General features: G+C 35.4%; 1 protein-coding gene and 1 long non-coding RNA gene across 2 annotated transcripts; one reads left to right on the top strand and one right to left on the bottom strand.

Annotated features, from left to right (window-relative positions):
- The first annotated feature begins 232 nt into the window (after positions 1 to 232).
- LOC121429397 lies at positions 233 to 16,830 on the top strand. The gene is made up of 3 exons (XR_005971926.1): positions 233 to 437; positions 3,692 to 3,693; positions 16,820 to 16,830. It is a non-coding gene; the product is annotated as an uncharacterized LOC121429397 (long non-coding RNA).
- On the bottom strand, positions 11,492 to 20,104 carry LOC121429387 (40S ribosomal protein S26-like). Its single transcript, XM_041626368.1, is given in 5 exon segments — positions 11,492 to 11,771; positions 13,798 to 13,931; positions 15,132 to 15,309; positions 20,052 to 20,068; positions 20,071 to 20,104. Coding segments are annotated over 5 exon segments (474 nt in total). The 3' UTR covers positions 11,492 to 11,660.
- Between the last annotated feature and the right edge of the window lie 244 nt (positions 20,105 to 20,348).

Here is a 20,348-nt window from a genome sequence, read left to right as displayed (position 1 = left end):
TTTGTCACTTTCCAAATTCCAATCACTTTTTACATCTTTTTTTTTACACACAATGATGATTGAGGACACTTTTCCAGGTTTATCATTTTTACACCAAACAGGCCTTAATACCAATGTGTAGACAGGGGCATTGCCAGGATATTTTTATGGGGGTGTGGGCCAGGGGGGGGCTGTTGTTGTTGTTGTTATTTTGAATAGGCAAACTAGTCAGTTTTGACTATTGTTGCCTTATAAATATGCTTTTCTTTTTTTCCAAAATATGATAATTTCTTTGTTCAAATTATGTCAGTTTGAAAAGTAAAAGAAAGGTAAGAAAAGTTCCCAGGAAATTGTGCAAGACCACCTCTCCTGCCCTGTATTAGTACGTTATCCTGACAAGCCCGCTCGAGGTGCATTTCGAGGGCGTCTCAGGAGTACAAAAAAATTGTATTCCCTATGTCTCTCAAACGTGAGCAGGGGGCGCTCTATCCAATACCTCGTGGAACTTTATTTAAATTCCGCAGGTGCAAATTTATGTCAAATCGATCGGAACCATATCAACATTATTATTTTTTTTTAAACGAAAACATTTATAGTAGAGTAAATACTGACATTTAATGGCCATGTGATAAAGTGAAAGTATTGCTTGGGGCAATACCACATAAAAACAAAGCTGATGCCATTTTTTCCCCTCTGAATTTAATAACAGGAGTAATATAAATGACCCACATCTATCTTTTCGATAGTATTCACAAATATTATAAAAGGATGAATGGGTATGGGACTATGGGTACATCACGTTCAATGGGGAAAGGAAATTACGTATAAGTTCAAACGACCAACTGAATTAAATCACGCATGCCACATGCTTTCCAAGACACCCAACATCTTCTCAACATCTTGGAAAGAGATCAAAAAGATTTCTAATTGGATGAAAGCCATATTGAAAGCCTGTGTCATGTGACCTCCGGGGTTGCCAGGTTCACATACAGTATGAACGCACCTAAACACTGTATACATACATCATCAGGTAGAGACGAGTAGATATGACATCTGTCTGTGGGGGGGGGGAGTGGAGGAGAGATGAGGTCATGTATGTACATGTAGACTAGTTCATCATTGAACCAAAACAAATTAACTTCATGAAACAGAGATTACAATAAAGGGTTTATGAGAACATCAACACAGGGAAACACCCATCTTATGTCTCTGTTTTCTACCCTCTTCAATGATTTCCATAAGGATCTATATTTATTTTTATCATCTCTTAATCTTATAATAATCTTGATAATTTGATATTTAACACTTTCAAATGGTAGCACATTCTGTTACAAGCCAGCCAAGTGTGTACACAATTTTTTTTTACTTTTGCTAATTACTAAATAGGCCTACTTGTATTGAACTAAAAATTTCTTTCCTCAAATAAACTAAAAGAAAACGATGAGAAGATTTATATGGATACTTGATCTTTGATCTGTGGCATCTGTGCCAACATGCACTCTGTATGCCTTTCAAGAACTTCCTGTAAAAATTGGATGAAAACAATTTATTTTCTTGGAATTAATTTGGGTTAACCCAGGGACACAGATCAAGTTGATGCTATCAGAAAATGGTTGCGATTCCCTTGGCAATATTTTCAAACATGATATAGCCAGGAAACAGACAGCCAGCAGAAGGAAGTTATGGTGATATTTAACCCTTCTTTTCTCTCAATCTAGTGGTGTATATTGTCTCTTAACTTGTTGTTTCTTCCTTTCCTCCTCTTTTTTCTCGTCTTCCTTTTCTATCTCACTATCTCACTGTCTCTCTTCCTTTCCTCACATCTTTCTCCCTTTCATATAGGCTACTCTAAATTTCAAAGATTCAAAATAAATCCACATTGGCGGTGAATTGTGACCAGCAGAACATTGTATTCATTTGTTTATCCTAAAGGTTAAAACTTTAAATCTAAACAGATTTGGAGTTTAATCTTTAGCTATATATTTAAATCCATGTTTTAAACTAAAACAAATATACAGCTAGCCAGTGGCCAGAGTGTAACTTTTTTTTCTCTTTTAAAGCCAGCTCAAACCAAGGAGGTATTGCACTGAACATTGTGTACCAGGAATAATACATACACCTACTCCACATCAAGACCAAACAAGAACTACACTTAGTATTCTATAGCAACTAGACAACAGATTCAACTTTTAGAGGTATATTTTACTTAACTGAATAGGCCTACTTAAAATTCAATTTTCCTTCAGATCAATTTCTTCTAGAGACATACTTTTAAAAAGAATCAAAACTTCTGGATAACATATTTCATATATTGCCATATATTGGGTAACCTCATCATTTTGTTCTGGTTTCTGAAGGAAATGGGTCACAAAGAAATAAGCCCTAATAAGTAATACCATCATCACACTCTGACTAGTCTAAATAAGGCTTAATGTTAAAGCATTCATGATTTAGCTTTGTTTCCATCTAAGTGATCGAAATTTTAATCAAAGTGGAACTTTGTCCTCAAGAAAAGTTTGTTTTAAAAATACCCCAAAAATGTTTTTAAAAAATAAATATTGCTGAAAGTTTGATGAAAACCCGATAAAGATTGAGAAAAATGAAGTTTTTGTGACATCATATACAAGCAGATACCCTATATATGTGTTATGTAATATAAAATTTATAATGATTCCGGATGACTGCCATTCTTTTCTTTTCTTTCAAGAATGGGTGTGAAGTGATTTACATACTGAAGGTGCAATCAAAACCATTTTCATTTTTTTGAGAAAAAATTACATTCAATTGATTCTTTCGACTACATGATTTAAAGGGGAGCTAATCGCATATGACGTCGCAAATAATTCAGAAAAAAAAATTCTAATCATATTTTTTTTAATATAGATCTATATTAGAAGTATTCATTTGATTGATTTTCCTCAAAATTATCAGATAATTTTACTAACAACTTTTTGTCAGGGTGAACTTCCCTTTTACAAATTTGTCACTCTGTACTGTTTAATAACGTTATTATCAAAATTTCCTTGAATTTTGAAGAAAAAAAGTATTGCTCTCCGGTGGAAAGAGAGGAAATAATAAAAATACATAACATTTACCTCGATCAGCATTCAGAGCCACCGCCTCCCCCGATGCGACGGCGGGCCACGCGACCAGCATTAGGCCGAAAGCCACAATCACCTTAACCGCATCCACTTTACGTGACATACTGCGATCGCTGAATTCAGCTCTCGAACTCAAACGACAAAGTTTATAAACTTATGCCAAGATTTAGGCTCCTCTAACTGTTACGTTATCCAGTAACTAGTAAGTTGTAAAGTTTCTGAAAAGTTATTGAAAATAGTCAAGTTTTTGAAGTCCCTTGCAGACTGATATTTGTTTCCTGAGACTAGACGTTTGTTCCCAGCAATGAACACATTACGAGGAAACTTCCTGATACGTTTTACATTTCGGGTGTATGGTTTCTGCCAGTACCGGTCGGTACCTATACTACCCCCAAAGTGACTGCATTAGGTCTATCAAGCCACCTCGCTCGCAGTCTACAACGTCGCCCGCTCCGTTTCTGAAGATTGGAGTTATGCGTTTATGAGAAATTGAAGCCAGAAAGCGTGGTGGTATCGTATTGTGATTTCAACTCTATGGTTATTTGTCACCAGTAGTATGCTATTTAGTTCGCTTGAGATTGAGATGGCGCTATGTTACATAAAGTTACGAGCAGTTTTTCCAAAATTATGAAAGGAACGAACATGTCATCATTTGACAACGACACGCCCACCCAGCCGCGGATTAAGGGGGGGGGGCGAAGGGGCCTTGCCCCCCTCCAAATAAAAAAAAACAGTAATAATGATTATTTTGAAAATATTTTAAAAAATGAAAAAAGTGAGAAGGGGAAGAAAAAGGGAAATAAAAAGAAGATGCGAAAAGGAAAGGGAAGAGGAAAGAAAACGAAAAGGAAAAGAAAGGTAATGAGGATTGAAAAAGAAGGAAGAAGGAGGAAGAGCGAAAAGAAGAAGGGAAAAAGAGGGAAAGGAAGAGAAATCAAGGGGAAAGGGGAATAAAGAGAGGAAGGAAAGAGAAAGGAGGGAGAGATAAAAGGGAAGGGAGAAGAAAGGGAGGGGGATGGGTAGAGAGAAGCTAGGGGAAGGAAAAGTTGAGAGAGAAAAAAAGTTGATGAAGATAAAAGGAGATGGAAAATATGAAAATGGATAGGGGAAAAGAAAGGAAATGGAAAAAAGATGGGAAAAGAGAAAACAAAGGAAAGAGAGATGAAATTAAAGAAAAACAGAGAAAGGGAAAAGGGATAGAAGGGAAAGTGAAACACATTAAAAAAACAAAATTTTAAAAAATATTGGGTAAAATTTTAACTAGCGCGAGGGTATGTGCCAGCTTACGCAGGATTTTTTTAAAGGGGGGTCAAGCTGAATGAAATGTTCATAACAAAAAAGGTCTTTATCACAAACTTAGCGTCGTTTGGTATCTCAAGGAAAAAATGACATGCATAAAAGGTGTTCAAAAAAGGGGGTTGAGTATAAAAAAATAGGGGAGGGGGTTGAACCCCTGTAACCCCCCCCCCCCCCCCCTGCTTACGCTACTGTGTCAAACCAATATGAGGCAGTATTACCAAATGCGGGAAGAATAATGTCCTGTAAGGTAGCAGAAATTACTTTAGAACGGGCAAAATTTTCATCACACTAGATAAATAAAAATGGCCAAAATAAATGCCCAATATTGGTTGGACTCAAAGAGAGGGGAAATAGATGTGAACTTGAAATGGAAAGGAAACGGGTGAAAAGGACGAATGATGATGGAAGAGATTTTATTCATTTTTTTAAACAAAATTGTGAAACCCTCGGATGACCACTAATCGTGTAAAGGAAAATCAAAATCAATTTTGAGCCTACAGTTTGCACTTCATGAAAATGTTTAGTTTTTAACCTATCCTGTTTATGATTTCAAACGGTCATTAGAATCCTTTTTTTTTCATTTAGGCATAGCAAAACTTTTCAGCTTGCGCTTCGCATCAATTGTTAGTTAGATATTACCCACCTCAAAAGGTTAAAAGTGCTTCGAATGTCCAGCTGTTAGTCTGGTCAAAATAGCAAATATTTCAGCTAAGACTTCGTCTTTAAAATTTTCAGCTCGCGCTTGCATAGTGGTTAGGTAGATAACCGTGATCTAGATCATGGTTGAAAAAGTTATTATAATGTCCAGTTTTCACGTGAGAATATCAAAAATTTTGTGCTCGCTTCAATTTTGTAGTTGGATACTTTCCAGTTCAAAGTTGATAAAAAGTGCATAGAATGTCCCGTTTTCAGTTCAGAATATACAAAACTTCAGCTCGCGCTTCGCGCTTGCCTTGCATTGATAGTTGATTTAGATAGGTATCCTGTACATAATTATAAAGTTGATTGAAATGTCCCGTTTTGAGGTCTGAATATAAACATTTTTCAGCTCGCGCTATGCGCTCGTATTTTGATTAGTAAGATATGGACTCTCTACATTTCATTTGATTTCATTTATTTCATTTTCAACAAAATATAAATCAAATAAATACAGTCATAACAACATTAACTTCCTAGAAACAGTTCTTAAAATGTTCCCGTTTCATATTGATATATTAAAAATTATTCAAAAATATAAATGATTATAATATATACATATATATATGTATATATACAGTGCGTATAAAAAAAGGACAGTTTTGAAAAGTCTGTAAAACAATTGTTTCAAATTATTATATCTATATTTTGATGTCAATAGATGCTGAGATCTTATCTTTGAAATGACATTTAAAGAAATAAATTTTGTTCATGCTTGAGCGAACACGGGACGTTTTTTTCGGGGATTCAAAAAGAGGCTTGCGCAAAAATGGCAGAAATTAGAAATTTGATGATTAGACTTTTGGCTAATCAGCAGACTTCCTCTTGATTTTATCATTATCTTTGCCATAATTTTCGAATAATGCAGTTCATTTACAAATTTATTCATTTACCTGAATTATATTGTTTTCCATTTTAACTTCTTTTACCTTTGAATTCTCCTTCATATTAAGTAAGAAAAGAAGAATTTTTGACAACCCAAGTAAGAAGATTTTCATTATTAATTGGGAGAATTTGTAATTATTCAAATCCTTTTATTATGTGAAAAAAAATATGTGATGGTACCTATAAAAGACATGAATATTATTTTCAAGGGGTTACTGAATCCTTCACCAAGTTTAATTGTGTGCTTGACAGGACAAACAGGAAGGGATTCATTTCTTTCAATGTTAATGGTGTATTGAGTCAAGTTTGAAGGAGCAAGATATGGCAGATCGGGTAAAATGTATTAAAAAGTTGTGAAGCGAGCAAGCAAAAAGTTCCACTTTTTTATTAAAATATTCAATTTTGTGATTTTGACATAATATTCAGAAAATGATATCATATTTCACTTTTTATGTTTTCTGTTATTTTCCTTTTCTATTTCATTGGTCATGATTTTTTTTTTTTTTTTTGGGGGGGGGGCACCTCGAGCCCCCACTCATCAGTATGCCACTGTTCAAAGGCACCACAACCTTTGTAGCACACAATGAAAGACTTTGAAAAAAAAACGCGCTCTCCCATACTTTGGTTTAAAAAAAATGTTCTTGCCTAAAGAAGGAATATTCAAAGCTAAAAGAGAACATATAAAAAAGGAACAACAGAACTTTTCGAGCAAATAAGTAGATTTGAAAATGAATTTTGACCGCATAATTCGAAAATCATGGCAAAGATAATGAAAAGGTTAAGAGGAAGTCTGCTGATTAGCAAGAAGTCCGACCATCATATTGATTATTTTTGCCATTTTGGCGCAAGCCTCCTTTTTAACCCCAGACATAAACATTCCGTGTTCGCTCAAGCATGAGCGAAACTAAATTGTTTTAATAGCATTCGAAGGATAAGACTCCAGAGCACGTATTGACACTAGAGATCATAATTTGAAACAATTTTTTTTACAGACTTTTCAAATCTGTCCCGCTTTTTTGATACGCACTGTATATATACAGTATACAGTGCGTATAAAACAAACGGGACAGATTTGAAAAGTCTATAAATTTTTTGTTTCAAACTATGATCTCTATATTTTGGTGTCAATAGGTGCTCTAAGGTCTTATTCTTCAAATGCAATTAAAATAATTTAGTTTCATTTATGCTTGAGAGAACACGGAATGTTTTTGTCTGGGGTTAAAAGGAGGCTTGCGCCAAGATGGCATAAAATTATAAATAAGATGGTCGGACTTCTTGTTAATCAGCAGACTTCCTCTTAACCTTTTCATTATCTTTGCCATATAATTTTCGAATTATGCGGTCAAAATTCGTTTCAAAATGTACATATTTGCTTGAATAGTTCTGTTGTTGTTCCTTTTTAGTATGTTCTCTTTCAGCTTTGAATATTCCTTCTTTAGGCAAGAACAATTTTTTTTTAACCAAAGTGTGGGAGAGTGTGTATTCTTTTTTAAATCATTTCATTGTGTGCTACAAAGGTTATGGTGCCTTTGAACAATGGCATACTGATGGGTTGGGGGTCGGGGTCCCCCCCCCCAAAAAAAAAGAAAAAATCATGACCAAGAAAAAGAGTGGAAAGGAAGATAACAGAAAACATAGAAAGTGAAATATGATAACATTGTCTGAATTATATGTCAAATCATGTCAAATCACAAAGTTGGATATTTTAATAAAAAGGTGGAATTTTTTTGCTTGCTCGCTTCACAACTTTTTAATACATTTTTCTGCAATATCTCGCTCCTTTAAAATCGACTCAATATGCTACACCATTGCCATTGAAAGACATGAATCCTTTCCTGAAGGATTCAATAATCCCTTGAAAATAGGATTCATGTCTTTTATAGGTATACCATAATACAATTTGTTTCACATAATAAAAGGATTTGAATGATTACAAATTCTCCCAATTAATAATGCAAATCTTCTTACTTGAGTTGACAAAAAGTCTTCTTACTAATGAAGGAAAATTCAAAGGTAAAATAAGTTTAAATGAAAAACAAAATGATTCAGGTAAATAAATTTTTAAATCAAATTTGACAGCATAATTTGAAAATTATGGCAAAGATAATGAAAAGTTTATTAGGAAGTCTGCTGATTGGCCCAAGGTCTACTCATCAAATTTCTAATTTCTGCCATTTTGGCACAAGCCTGTTTTTTAACCCCCGACCAAAGCGTCTGTTTGCTCAAGCATGAACAATATGTTTTTTAATTGCATTTCAAAGATAAGATATCAGAGTATCTATTAACATCAAAATAATAGATATAATAATTTGAAATAATTTTTTTATAGACTTTTCAAAACTGTCCCGTTTTTTTGATACGCACTGTATAATAGTCATAAAAATCCTGTGACGTTCATGTGACGGCACAAAATCATAACAGTTTAAAGGAGAAGCAAACTCGTTATAACTACATGTATACCTTTTGCTCTGGGACAGGACGCGTAAACTCTTTTTTTTATTATTGAAATTTAAAAACGAGGGAGTGAATCGACCTAGATTGTCATTGGGGCACTTTTGCACTTTGTAAAGTGAAATATAAAAATTTCGTGCATACTGTTGGTGATGTTTGTGACAAGTTCAGTAATTTTTTTTAAGTTTTCAAAACTTATGGGCGGGGGGGCAACTGCCTCTCCCCCACTGTGTGCTGTCATGACCTCTGAGATAACAATGTCTTTAATATATCACTAATACAAATTAACTTCTAATTCTATTTCTTCAGAGAAAATATTTTTTGGGGAAAGGGAAGGTTCTTGAATTTGTTGCAGATTTGCGGTATAGTGAATTGGTGGGTTTCGGTCAATACACTGTTGAGAATGTACCATTCTGGGACTATGAGGAACCTGTCCAGATAGGAGTAGGCCTATAGTTGAGGACTCGAGATGGTGCTATACAAGGCTGTTGGTTCGGTTTAAGTTAAAGAATACGCTGAGGGAAGGTGGACTTCCCTTCCTCGAACTGGTCCACCCCCTTCAAAATAGATATCCGAATTAAGAATTGGTTATGTAGATATATTTGTTACTATAGCAGTACACATTTTAATTCCAAATTTCATGTATTGGGCTACAGTACTTAATTTTATAACTAAGAAACAGGTTTTTAATCTTCTTCAAATATATCACCATAAAAGGTGTTATCACAATGATCAGATATTTGTCACCGGTATGTGACCCTTTAAAAAAAAATCATAAAATGCCCCCAAATGTGGCCCTCATTCTTTGACAAATATTGAAATCATTGCCCACTCTAAAATGGTGTATCATTGTTGTGCTCAGTCATCTTCAATCTCAGTGAATTCTGCATTTCTCTCTGTTCCCAATCCATCTTCTTTCCATTTTTTTCTGGATTATAATTGTTTAGATATTTCAAATTTTAACAAATTGTTCCAAAGGGGGGTGGGGGAATATTTTTCCGAGGAAAAATTTAACAAGCAAAAAAAAGGTCTTGACTTTCAAATGGGCGGGGGCACACTTCTGTTTCAACAGAATTTTAACATTACAAATTTTAATTTTGCTTCTAAGGGGGGGGGGGGGGGCGCACAGGCCGGCTGTGCCCCCCCCCTGGATCCGCCAGTGCACCTGTGTACACTGTACTTCAAATCATACTGGTGTTTGGAAAAACTAATAATACAAGGCAAAAGCAATTTTGTGTCTCGCCCACGTATGAAAATAACCAGAAATATTGTGATTTGCGAGGGCACGCAAGAGAATTATATAGAAACTTCATTGTGAAATGACTGGGATGGAATAACTCTTGTCCCAAGAGCCTTGCACGTAAACTTTAATCTTGACCTGAAAATGACCTTTGACCTTACCATGTGACCTCCGACTGCAGCATAACATGTAGGTCCCCAAGTCCATCTACCATTCAAGTTTGGTTGAAAAGCGACTTACGGTTGCGGAGTGTCATAAGAGTCTTGCATGTAAACTTTAACGTTGACCTGAAAACGACCTTAGACCTTACCATGTGACCTCCGACTGCAGCATAACATGCAGGTCCCCCAAGTCCATCTACCATCCAAGTTTGGTTGAAAAGCGACTTACGGTTTGGGAGTTATGTGTCATTACAGGTTTGAGACGGACGGACGACATTTGGATCCCCAAGTCTTGCCTTCACCTCTGGTGGGCGAGACAAAAAGGGATTTCCAGGAATGCGTTGGAAGCTGGGGTTAAATCTCTACTGAACCGAAGAACCACAGTATGTTAAAAATCTGTGTGCAATATTCCCATTCACACAAGCAATCTCTCAGGGGTTCAGGATATCAAGTTTGGTGTTAGAATCTTAATCCCTCCCATAACCCTCCCCGTCCTAAAAATAATAATGAATAAAAAATATAAAGGAAAAAAGAATTGTCCTTTTTTCAGCCAAGGGTTAATTGTCAGGGCTTTATAAATTTTAAGGAAAAAAACTTAATTGGCTATTTTTATTTTTTAGTATGATTTTGGATTTTGTGGTTTTTTTACATTCAGTAAGACATCTCGGTGCAATTTTTCACAGAATTCACTTTTTGAGACTTATAAAAACAATCTTTTGTCAAAAGCCCTTCAATTATAAAAGTCTTTGTCGAAAATCTGTAAATCAATACATGGCGTCATCCTGGGGTGGTATTCTGAGATCCATTATATCTCGGATAAAATATATTAAAAAGATAATATGACCTCAGAATTTTACAATTACATAGGTTTGGACATTAAAAAAATGGGTGATTTTTCTGCTTTTCCGATATGAATCAGATTTTTTTTTTCAATTTTCAGAAGAAAATGGCCCTGAAAATTATTTAGTGCTGAAATAGATGGAAAACTTCAACTCTTCACTACAAAATAAAATATGACTAAAACTAGTCCAAAACAGATTTCATCAATTCAAAGTGGAAGGAAAAGATTTTTATGACACATCTATGTGATAGAAGAAAATAAGTTATCTGAAAAGCAGAAAAATCACATTAGTTTTTCTGTGCACAAACCTGTGGAATCACAGCACTTCTAACACATATCACAGTCTTGAAGCCAGTGAAAAGGACAAGAAAGCATGTTTTTGAAGCCCAATAAATTAGAGCTTTTCTTAAGCAAAAGGCTCAGTTGGTAAGCAGTGAAAATGAATGAAGATTGCATTGCTATGTTTAGTAGTTTACAAGTTTTTGAGTGGCATATAATTTGTCCATTTCACTTTCACAAGAAAGCCTAATTTTCATTTTGGGTCCGGTCTGAGTTTTGGGAACATGAAAAATTGTAAATCCGCTAATGTACTTTCCAGTTTCTGACATCTATTTATCTACTGGATTCCAATGGAATTTAGAAAGCAGAAAGATAAATTCTGACTTGTCTCTGGCTTTGTGTATATTTTAAAAAGTGAGCTAAATAACAAATGTAAATGTTAGCACCTTTAAACACAACTTGCATTCTACATGATTAGCCCACTCACATGACTTCATTTTGCCAAAAATCTAAACTACTGCACAACAGGTAATAAAAAAAATGTGTAAACTATATTAAATTTTTGTTGTTGCTGGTGTGATGTTTTATTTCACCAATCATCATCCTCACAAAACACATAAGTATGAACAATATGCAAATACAATGTCCTTTGTGATAACTTCGCTATCCAAATGATATTGTTGGGATATGATGCGAGTGCCTCGGTGTGATTCAGGAAAGTGTTTGGTCTAAGAGCGTCCAGCTCCACCTCCACCACCGCCACCTGCTCCACCGCCGCCGCCTCCTCCGCCGCCGCCACTACCGCCGCCACCTCCTCCTTGCCTGTTCTGACCAGAGGCCTGGAGAAGAGTAAAGAAGACAATAATAATAAATATCCTTTGGAAATTATGAAGATGGTACAAATTACCAAAGAAGGTTAAATATCATTTGAGGAACTTCAAAAGCCTATCTAAAGTTTTGGTAAATCCCCCGAAAATGCATGTCACTAATCAGTCTATTCCAGTCAACTACTAGTTATGTGAATGTGCATGTCCTAAAATGGTTGTGATGTCAATGATATGAATGAACAAAGTGTTTCATTTGACAAATTTACTGGTTTTACATAAAAATATAATTTCATCAGGTGTCCGATCAAAATAAAATACATAAAACACTTCTCAAGTATTGAATGGGCTGAAGATGTAAAAATATGATCTTTGCCAATAGCTTTCTTAATATCCAATTACTACCAATGTTTTAAGTGTTCTAATGGCCATTACAAATAATAAAAAAATTGATGAGGGTGATAATTGCCGTATTCAAACCCTAACTGATGAAAAAAAAGAGTCAAATTCAAATTTGAACAGCTGAAAACACATTTCGCATTTTTGGAATATTGATACGTCAGATGACACTCTTAACCCTATCTAGGCCGGGGTATTTTGGGAGTTCATATGGCCGGGGGGGGGGGGGCCTCCCAGGCCCCCCCTTAAGATCTCGGCCGTCGACCGCGCGATTGCGCCGAAAATTGGCACGCGGGTTGCCTGGGACATAATCTACAAGATTGTATAGTAATTTTTTTCATGCAAATTGCTATTAAGTGATTATGCTAATTTATGCGTAATTAGTATGCGAAATCATTCTTTTTCCTCTAACTCCCTAAATAAAGCTCCAAATGTACTAATTTTTGGTATAGAAACTCTTTGTGGTGTTCTTAGCAAGTGTACATGAAAAAATTGCGATATCAAATCATTTTCTTATGTATTATATTGTTTTTTGCAATTTCTTATGTATTTCTTTGTTTTTTGACCTTTTGTTTTTCATTGTTTTTTCAATGAAATTTGTTGGGGACTCTTCTGTGATCATAAAAAGCATAAAATAAATAAATTTAGACCAGCAAAACTAAAAATAATCATGCATTTATGAATTTTGGTTGAAAACACAATTTGCATTGACTTTGTACACAAAATCACGTTTTTGAGCAATTTTTGGTCTGACATGCACTTACATAATGTTGCGTAATTTCGGAACCACGTACCCGGGTGACGCAAAATTGGTCTCAAAAGTTGCGCAAGACTTGAAAGTAAAAAGTCAGCGAGCGGCGCGGTCAAAAAATTTTGCACGGCAAAAATATCGCGCGATTTGTTGAGGGGGGGGCCTCCGAGGCCCCCCCCCCCCGGCCTAGATAGGGTTAAAACGAATTAACATTACTGACCCCTCACCAAAGCTTTAGATGGGCTTTGAAATTTTCTACATTAGAAAATCTTTCGGCTCTACACTTAGGCACATACATGTTCCAGTTTTTCAAGAGGTGTTTATGTAATATTGTGAATAACAATGAATTTGAAAGCCGCTTTAAGTTTTATACCCCCAAAGTGTTGGTCACTCTTCCATTCTATTCTACATAAGAATCATAAAGTGAAAATCCTAGAAATGCATGAGCATTCCTATCATGGTAACTTGCATTGTTTATCACACTGTTCGTGTTTAAAGGGCAATGCCGTATAATAACCCTTTTGTACATCTGACCCCCATTTTTTCTCAAGTTTTACTTCATTTCATAAACTGACCAAGTCATGATCATTTGAGAGCATTACAGAATGTCAAAATAACAAGATATCAGAGACAGAAAACTTTATGAAGGTCTCACGTACATGGGGTCGGACGTACATATTTTATGGAATTGCCCTAAAGCACATTAAAATTAAAGGTCAAGTCCACCTCAGAAAAATGTTGATTTGAATCAATAGAGGAAGATGGTATCATATGTTACAATCATGCAACATATTCAGATGGGATTTTCTTTAACAAGTTCAAATTGAAATGCAGCTCATGATGATTGATCCCTATTTTCTGATGTTTGATTATTTAGCTGCTATGACTTACCATTACTGGTCGGAATCTTGGGGGTGGGGTCCTGTCTCGACGTGCTTCCCTGGAACGATTACGGACAACTTTGGAATGGATGGCACAGCTCACGCAGTAGTGAAGCTTAGCATAAAGCTTGGGCAGAGCATACACTGAAACAAAGGATGAAAAATAATAGTATATTAATCTTGACCATGCTAGCCACAATACTGTATTTCATTTAATCAATTTGGCAGAAGTTAAATGATATACCGGTATGCACCTTCTCTTTGAATTATTGATGTACCAGTAGGATCACAAATTTCGAAGATCTTGTGTTAAAAGGATGAGCAAAATGCAGAAAATTCCATGAAAATCTGTTATCAAATTTTAAAGTTTAGCAATATATTATGAAAACAGTTATATGCAAGTCATGAATATTCATTAGGTGGACTGATGATATCACATCCCTACTTTCCTTTTTATGTTATTACTTCAAATCACAATTGTTTTTATTTTTTCATACATGTGTGAATGTTTTGTCTCCCCTCATGTGAAGTTGCATCACAGTAAATATCTTATGCACTGAAGCAGTTGTCAATATATCTTTAATTCTTGGAGGAAAAAATATTGAATAAACCTTACTTGATATAATAAAATACAAAAGAACAGGTGGGGATATGACATCAGTTTGCTCATTGAATACTCAAGAAGACATGTCTAGAACTGTTTCACTGGAATAATGCAAATCTTTAAAATACCATAACTTTGTTATTTCTTGTCCGATTTTGATCAAATTTGCAATGTTTTGTTTGTCTGACTATTCTAAGTCTTCAGTTCTGATAACATTCAAACTTCGACTTACACCCTTCCCCTCTGAGCTAAAGATCTTAGTCAAGATGAACACTGCCCAACTAGACCCTGCTGTCAGTTTATTTATTTAACCTGGTTTCTCTTAATTAAACCAATTTAGGAAACCAGTTTACAAGATCGCTTTTCAAGCACTCTCATCACCATCTCCTGAATTGGTTTTCAATATCATTTCATGTAAAACGGTCTTGTTGCTATGGGAACACTCTGTGGCGTCACCACAGTGAATGCATTCTACATACATTACCTGGAGTGCGAAAATGGCTTCCCAAAGAACAATTGTGTCTTTACCTAAATTTAAACTGGTTTATCATGGTGACGCAGTCTTCAAAACTACATCATGAGGTAGTTTTCCAAATCAGTTTGGAAGATCGTTTCTAAGACTGCTTCCAGCGTTCCCATTACACGTCAAACTCGTTTCCACTTAACTGGTTTCCACAAAACTAGTTTTAGGAAAGTTATGAGATGGGGGTCTTAGATACTGTGAAGGTCTGCTTTTTTACCTTCATAGACGCTAGCATCCTGGATGTCACGGATGGCTGCAGCCTCAACGATGTTCCTGATAACAAACTTCTTGATGGCCTTGTCCTTAGGCACACAGCGGGCACAGTTGGTGCAGCGGACGGGCCTAACATGGCCTCGCCCCTTCTTGCTGCGTCCGTTGTTTCGACGCTTTTGAGTCTGAAAAAGGGAAAAAGACGAAACAAAAGTCGTTTAAAAATATCTTTAAGGGTGTTGAAAATACTTCCCACAATTTATAATCAAAATCATTACTACAAAAAAGAATAATTACTGGTCCCTTGCAGCAATAGGATTTAGCAGACGACTTATAGCAAAATTTTTATCACAAACATGTTTTGAAAGATCACCTTTGAATATCTACTTGTGTAAGGAACTAGGGAAGTTAATTTGACATTATGATTTTTCTGTTGGTTTGGTAACAATTACACTGTAATATAGTCAACACCCTTTACGTTCATTGGTCGCAAACAGATAAAGTTTCAGGCCAATACATTCAAGCAAGACAATTGAGAAATCCTGCTTCACACGTTATTTTCATAATTCTCGTCAGTTGATCAAGGTTTTAAAATAGACCCTACAGGATCATGTGAAAAAAGATTGATACATACATCTAGATAAACAATGTCAATAATTCAGTCTTTGGGATAATAATTGCTCTTGTATAAATCCTCTATTTAAGTGGCCCATCGGTCTTTGCTGAAAAAAAAAACAGTCACCAGTCTAAAAAAAAAAGATGACTAGGGCCATTATTTTCTTCTAGGTTACTGGCTTTGATCTTTCCAGTTGGCCCTATTTACCACCAAGATTTCATAACTTTGACTGTACATAGCTTTTGGTCCCACTCCCATCATATAATCAAGGAGTATGCAGACACGCAGCACAATTATCAGGAGAGGTGCCACTTTAAAAACGTGAATCTTCCTTTACTAGGATCATATCTTGTCTTCATAGTTCATTTGGAAGGGTTTCTCTGCACAAAAAATACATTTAAGTTACCTGTCAAATGACAGTTAATATTTTGTTTTTATAATAAGAAGTCTTGGATATATGGGATGACAACATTTTTATGCACATTTATAAAAAAAGTTATAAAAGATTTCTTATACACACAAAGTTGACTAAAATCTGCCAAATTGATGGAAAGATCATGCATACAATGAAAGGGTTGGTGAAGACATGGGGAAAATCATGAAAATGGCAGGCCATTTTTTTTTATAAGAAATTCATCTTCAAGACAAACTAAGAAGTTTATGTTTGTAAATTTCATTATGCTCAAATGTTGTTAAGATTTTTCAGAGATGTAGTCAGCCCACTTCCCCCCCCCCAAAAAAAAAATCATGATATATTACATCTACAAATTATGCGAGGGAGTGAAGCGACCAAGCCAGAATGAGCAGATTGAGGGTAGGAGAGAGGGTGTTCCCCTCCCCAATGGTGTGAAGTATTTTTTTATCTTTCAGAGTCAAATTGTGCAATCTGCTGTATTTCATATATCAAAAGGCATTATGAAGAGAGAAATTTATGTCACTGATGGGTTGAAGAAAAAAATATACTAAAATAAAACATGATTTGAAGAAACCAATTCACGAAGCACCCAAATGTGTATAATAGCAGAGTAACATGTTATTTTTAAAGCATTCTACAATTGACAAATCATGGGGAAATCAAGGGCATTTCAGAACAGATAAGGGATTTAAATCTTTCACTAGGCTTACTTTCTAGGATAGTCTGTTACAAGTGCCACGATTATTGCCCCGTTTCAAATTTTGCTCTAAGAGAAAACGGCTTATGATATGGAAGAGCAGACTGCCTGGGGGTCAATTTGGTCAAATTTCTGCTATTTGAACTTTTATTGCATTAGTCCGACAGGCTCTCATGACGGACAGATGCAAATTAAGTGGTCTTTTGCAAATTTCGTATTGATTCAATTTCCCCATGATTTGTCAATGGTAGGTCCCTTTAAGAGTTGTGGAGACTTATTTAAGTCTTTAAAAAACCTTTGCATCAATACTATTTGAGAATGCAACAGGCAAAAAATAAAAAAAGTAGCAAATTTAATTTTGTAAATTGGCAGTTTGGCGAGGACCGAAAACAAGAAATTTGTCTAGAACCCTTGTTTCTTACACTCCTTAACTCGGCAAATTTTTTTTTTGACCAGTCATAGCCTATCAAACTGTACAAAGGGAAGCCTCATGCACAACTAAAATTTAACCCAGATCTAAGACTAAAACATGAATATCTTTAAAAATTCCAGCAAAATTTTCAGTTGATGTGCTTATAGGATGGGGGGTCGGGTGTCCGGACACATTATATTTTTAAGCTATCTCTTTTGTCTTTGGATTACACTAAATGTATGAATTCAGTAGTTGTAATCATCTTCAAGTTTGTTCTTTATATTTCCTAACATTTTGTACTAAAAATTGATGAAACTTCGCTTGTAAATTTTTCCAAATGACTTAATCATCCGTACACACAACCTGTCCCGACACACAACAACTGGGTATATAATAGTGCCAAAAATCTCATAAGAAATTGAGAAAAATACTTAAAGGACAAGTCCACCCCAACAAAATCTTGATTTGAATAAAAAGAGAAAAATTCAACAAGCATAACACTGAAAATTTCATCAAAATCGGATGTAAAATAAGAAAGTTATGACATTTCAAAATTTCGCTTCATTTCACAAAAACAGTTATATGAACGAGCCAGCAACATCCAAATGAGAGAGTCGATGATGTCATTCACTCACTATTTCTTTTGTTTTTTATTGTTTGAAATATGAAATATTTTGATTTTCTCGTCATTGTCATGTGAAATGAAGTTTCATTCCTCCCTGAACACGTGGAATTCCATTATTTTAACATTTTGTGCTTCAGGCAAGGAGGTCCTAATCATCATATTCATAAAAATTGAAATATTGTATAATTCAAACAATAAAAAACAAAAGAAATAGTGAGTGAGTGACATCATCAACTCTCTCATTTGGATGTAACTGGCTCGTTCATATAACTATTTTGTTAAAAATAAGCGAAACTTTGAAATGTCATAACTTTCTTATTTTACATCCGATTTTGATGAAATCTTCAGCATTGTGCTTGTCTGATTTTTCTCTATTGATTCAAATCAACATTTTTCTGAGGTGGACTTGACCTTTAAGAAAAATCCTCATCCAGCTATTTGCAGATTAATAATTTTTTTTTCCAAATATCTGTGCACCCATTCACACACACAAATCTAGGATTTTTTATGAGAAAGGCTGCATTTCGATGCCATTTTAAGAAATTCTTAAAATTCAATATTTTTCTACATTTGAAACTTTTTGTGGAATTTTACAGAAAATTGAAGCATTATCGTGATGATGCAAGAGGTATTGTGCGATGTTGTGTCAATGCAGAAACTGTCTTATGTTCGAGTCTTGTCCAGATCCAGTTAGAGAGCAAGAAGGGACATTACTCACTTGTTGATAGAATGACAAAATAAATCTAGATGGAGCAAATCGCGCGGTTTGCGTGCTGTCACCAAGCGAAAGAAAATCAAATCAAGATGGCGACGTAAACACGGTGGTAAGTTTTCCATCTTTTCATAAATTTTTTCTCATTTTTGAATGAATTCTTGTTTGAAAATGAAATCAATATCATAGAAATGTCGGAAAAAAGTTGTATCCCATGTATTTTCGGGCTAACAATTAGATCTTCCTACAAACAAATTTAGAAGTAGAAATCTTGGTGGGAAAGTTTAAGGTTTTTTGGCAGTATACCCAAGTGTCTGGACAGATTGTGTATCCGGACAGTCGATTTTAAACAGCCAATTGAAAAAGTTCACAATTCAAATCTCTTAATGTTTTAGCACAAAATGTTAGACAACATTTATAGAGAACAAATATTGATGTAGACCAAAAGCTTCGGTCTCTGTTATGTTGGTTGTTCAGCTGAACTCCGTTGGCTTCACTCACCAAATACAGAGACCGAAGTTCTAGCGCGATCTGTACAGGGGACTCAATGGCCATATGTTTATGTACTTAAGATTGGACAAAACGGGGAAGTGAATTTGCGTGACAGCCGAGGTAAGTCACTGTTTTTGTTCCTTTTAACTTGATTTTTCTCCATTTTTTGGCAATTAATGCAAAGAGGGAATATTAATTTGCATTTTGGTCGCTATAATTGTCAATTTTTTTATTCATTAAAGACAAAAATTGAAGAGCCCTGACGGGGGGATTTTGCATTGCAAGTCCCCAAATGGTGGCTGCACGATAGCGAGCCGTCTGTGTACGAGAAATTTTTAAAAAATGTTAAAAAACTCCTCGAAACAGACAGCTGCCAGCTGTCTAATATTGACATGATTGATGATGATTAGCACTAATCTGAATCAATGCACAGTTTTTGTTTAATCCAAAGACAAAAAAGAAGACTTCATTTTCGTTACATCATGTTCGGACACCCCCCCCCCCCATATCCTACGTGTAGTCTGACTCTGAATCCCTGGCTCTGTCTTTGGAGAGTAAGCATATTGTAAGTAAATGATTTTCACTATCTAAGACTTAAGAGCCTCCAGGCTACGTTAGCCCACGGCCCTTCTCACCAACACACATCTGCACACGCAACGCTCAGTCCATGACCATGGACGGTCATGGTCCCAGCACACGTTCTCAGTATCGGTAACCAATGCGTGGCCCGAATGGGCACGATGCAATGGGCGCCGTCGCAGAACTCGAACAGGCGATAATTGATCGGGATTTCTATCCATAATTTTCCTATTTCTATTACGTGTTATCATAATCTACAGATTCCAAACGATTAAAATAATATCAAGGGCAAATTTCATTCCATCAAAACTTAAAAAAAGGTATTTAATTATATATCATGTATGCCATTTTTATGGCAGATTGTGAAATGAAATATTACCATGTTGGATGCCGAGAAAAGAGACCGAATATCCGGTTTGGGTCATAGTTCATTATTTTGTTTGCCTCCCTCATGCGACGAACCTCGTACTAATCACAATTATTTCGTCGGGTAAAACAATTAGTAGACTTGTTAACTGCAAAAAAAGTGCTTACGGCTGCATTTTTGAGTACAAATGTCCCACTTGGCACAAATGTTCCTTGAGTCAAAAGAAAAAGATTCATCCAAAGAGACACGCTGTATCTATGCAAATACGCAAGTAATTTGCATAAATTTGCATATTATGTCGAAAGAGTA

This window comes from Lytechinus variegatus, chromosome 1, assembly GCF_018143015.1.
Source record: "Lytechinus variegatus isolate NC3 chromosome 1, Lvar_3.0, whole genome shotgun sequence".
In the NCBI taxonomy this organism is placed as follows: Eukaryota; Metazoa; Echinodermata; class Echinoidea; order Temnopleuroida; family Toxopneustidae; genus Lytechinus; species Lytechinus variegatus.
Note: the sequence above shows the minus strand (reverse complement) of the source record. Positions and strands in the feature narration are given on the sequence as shown.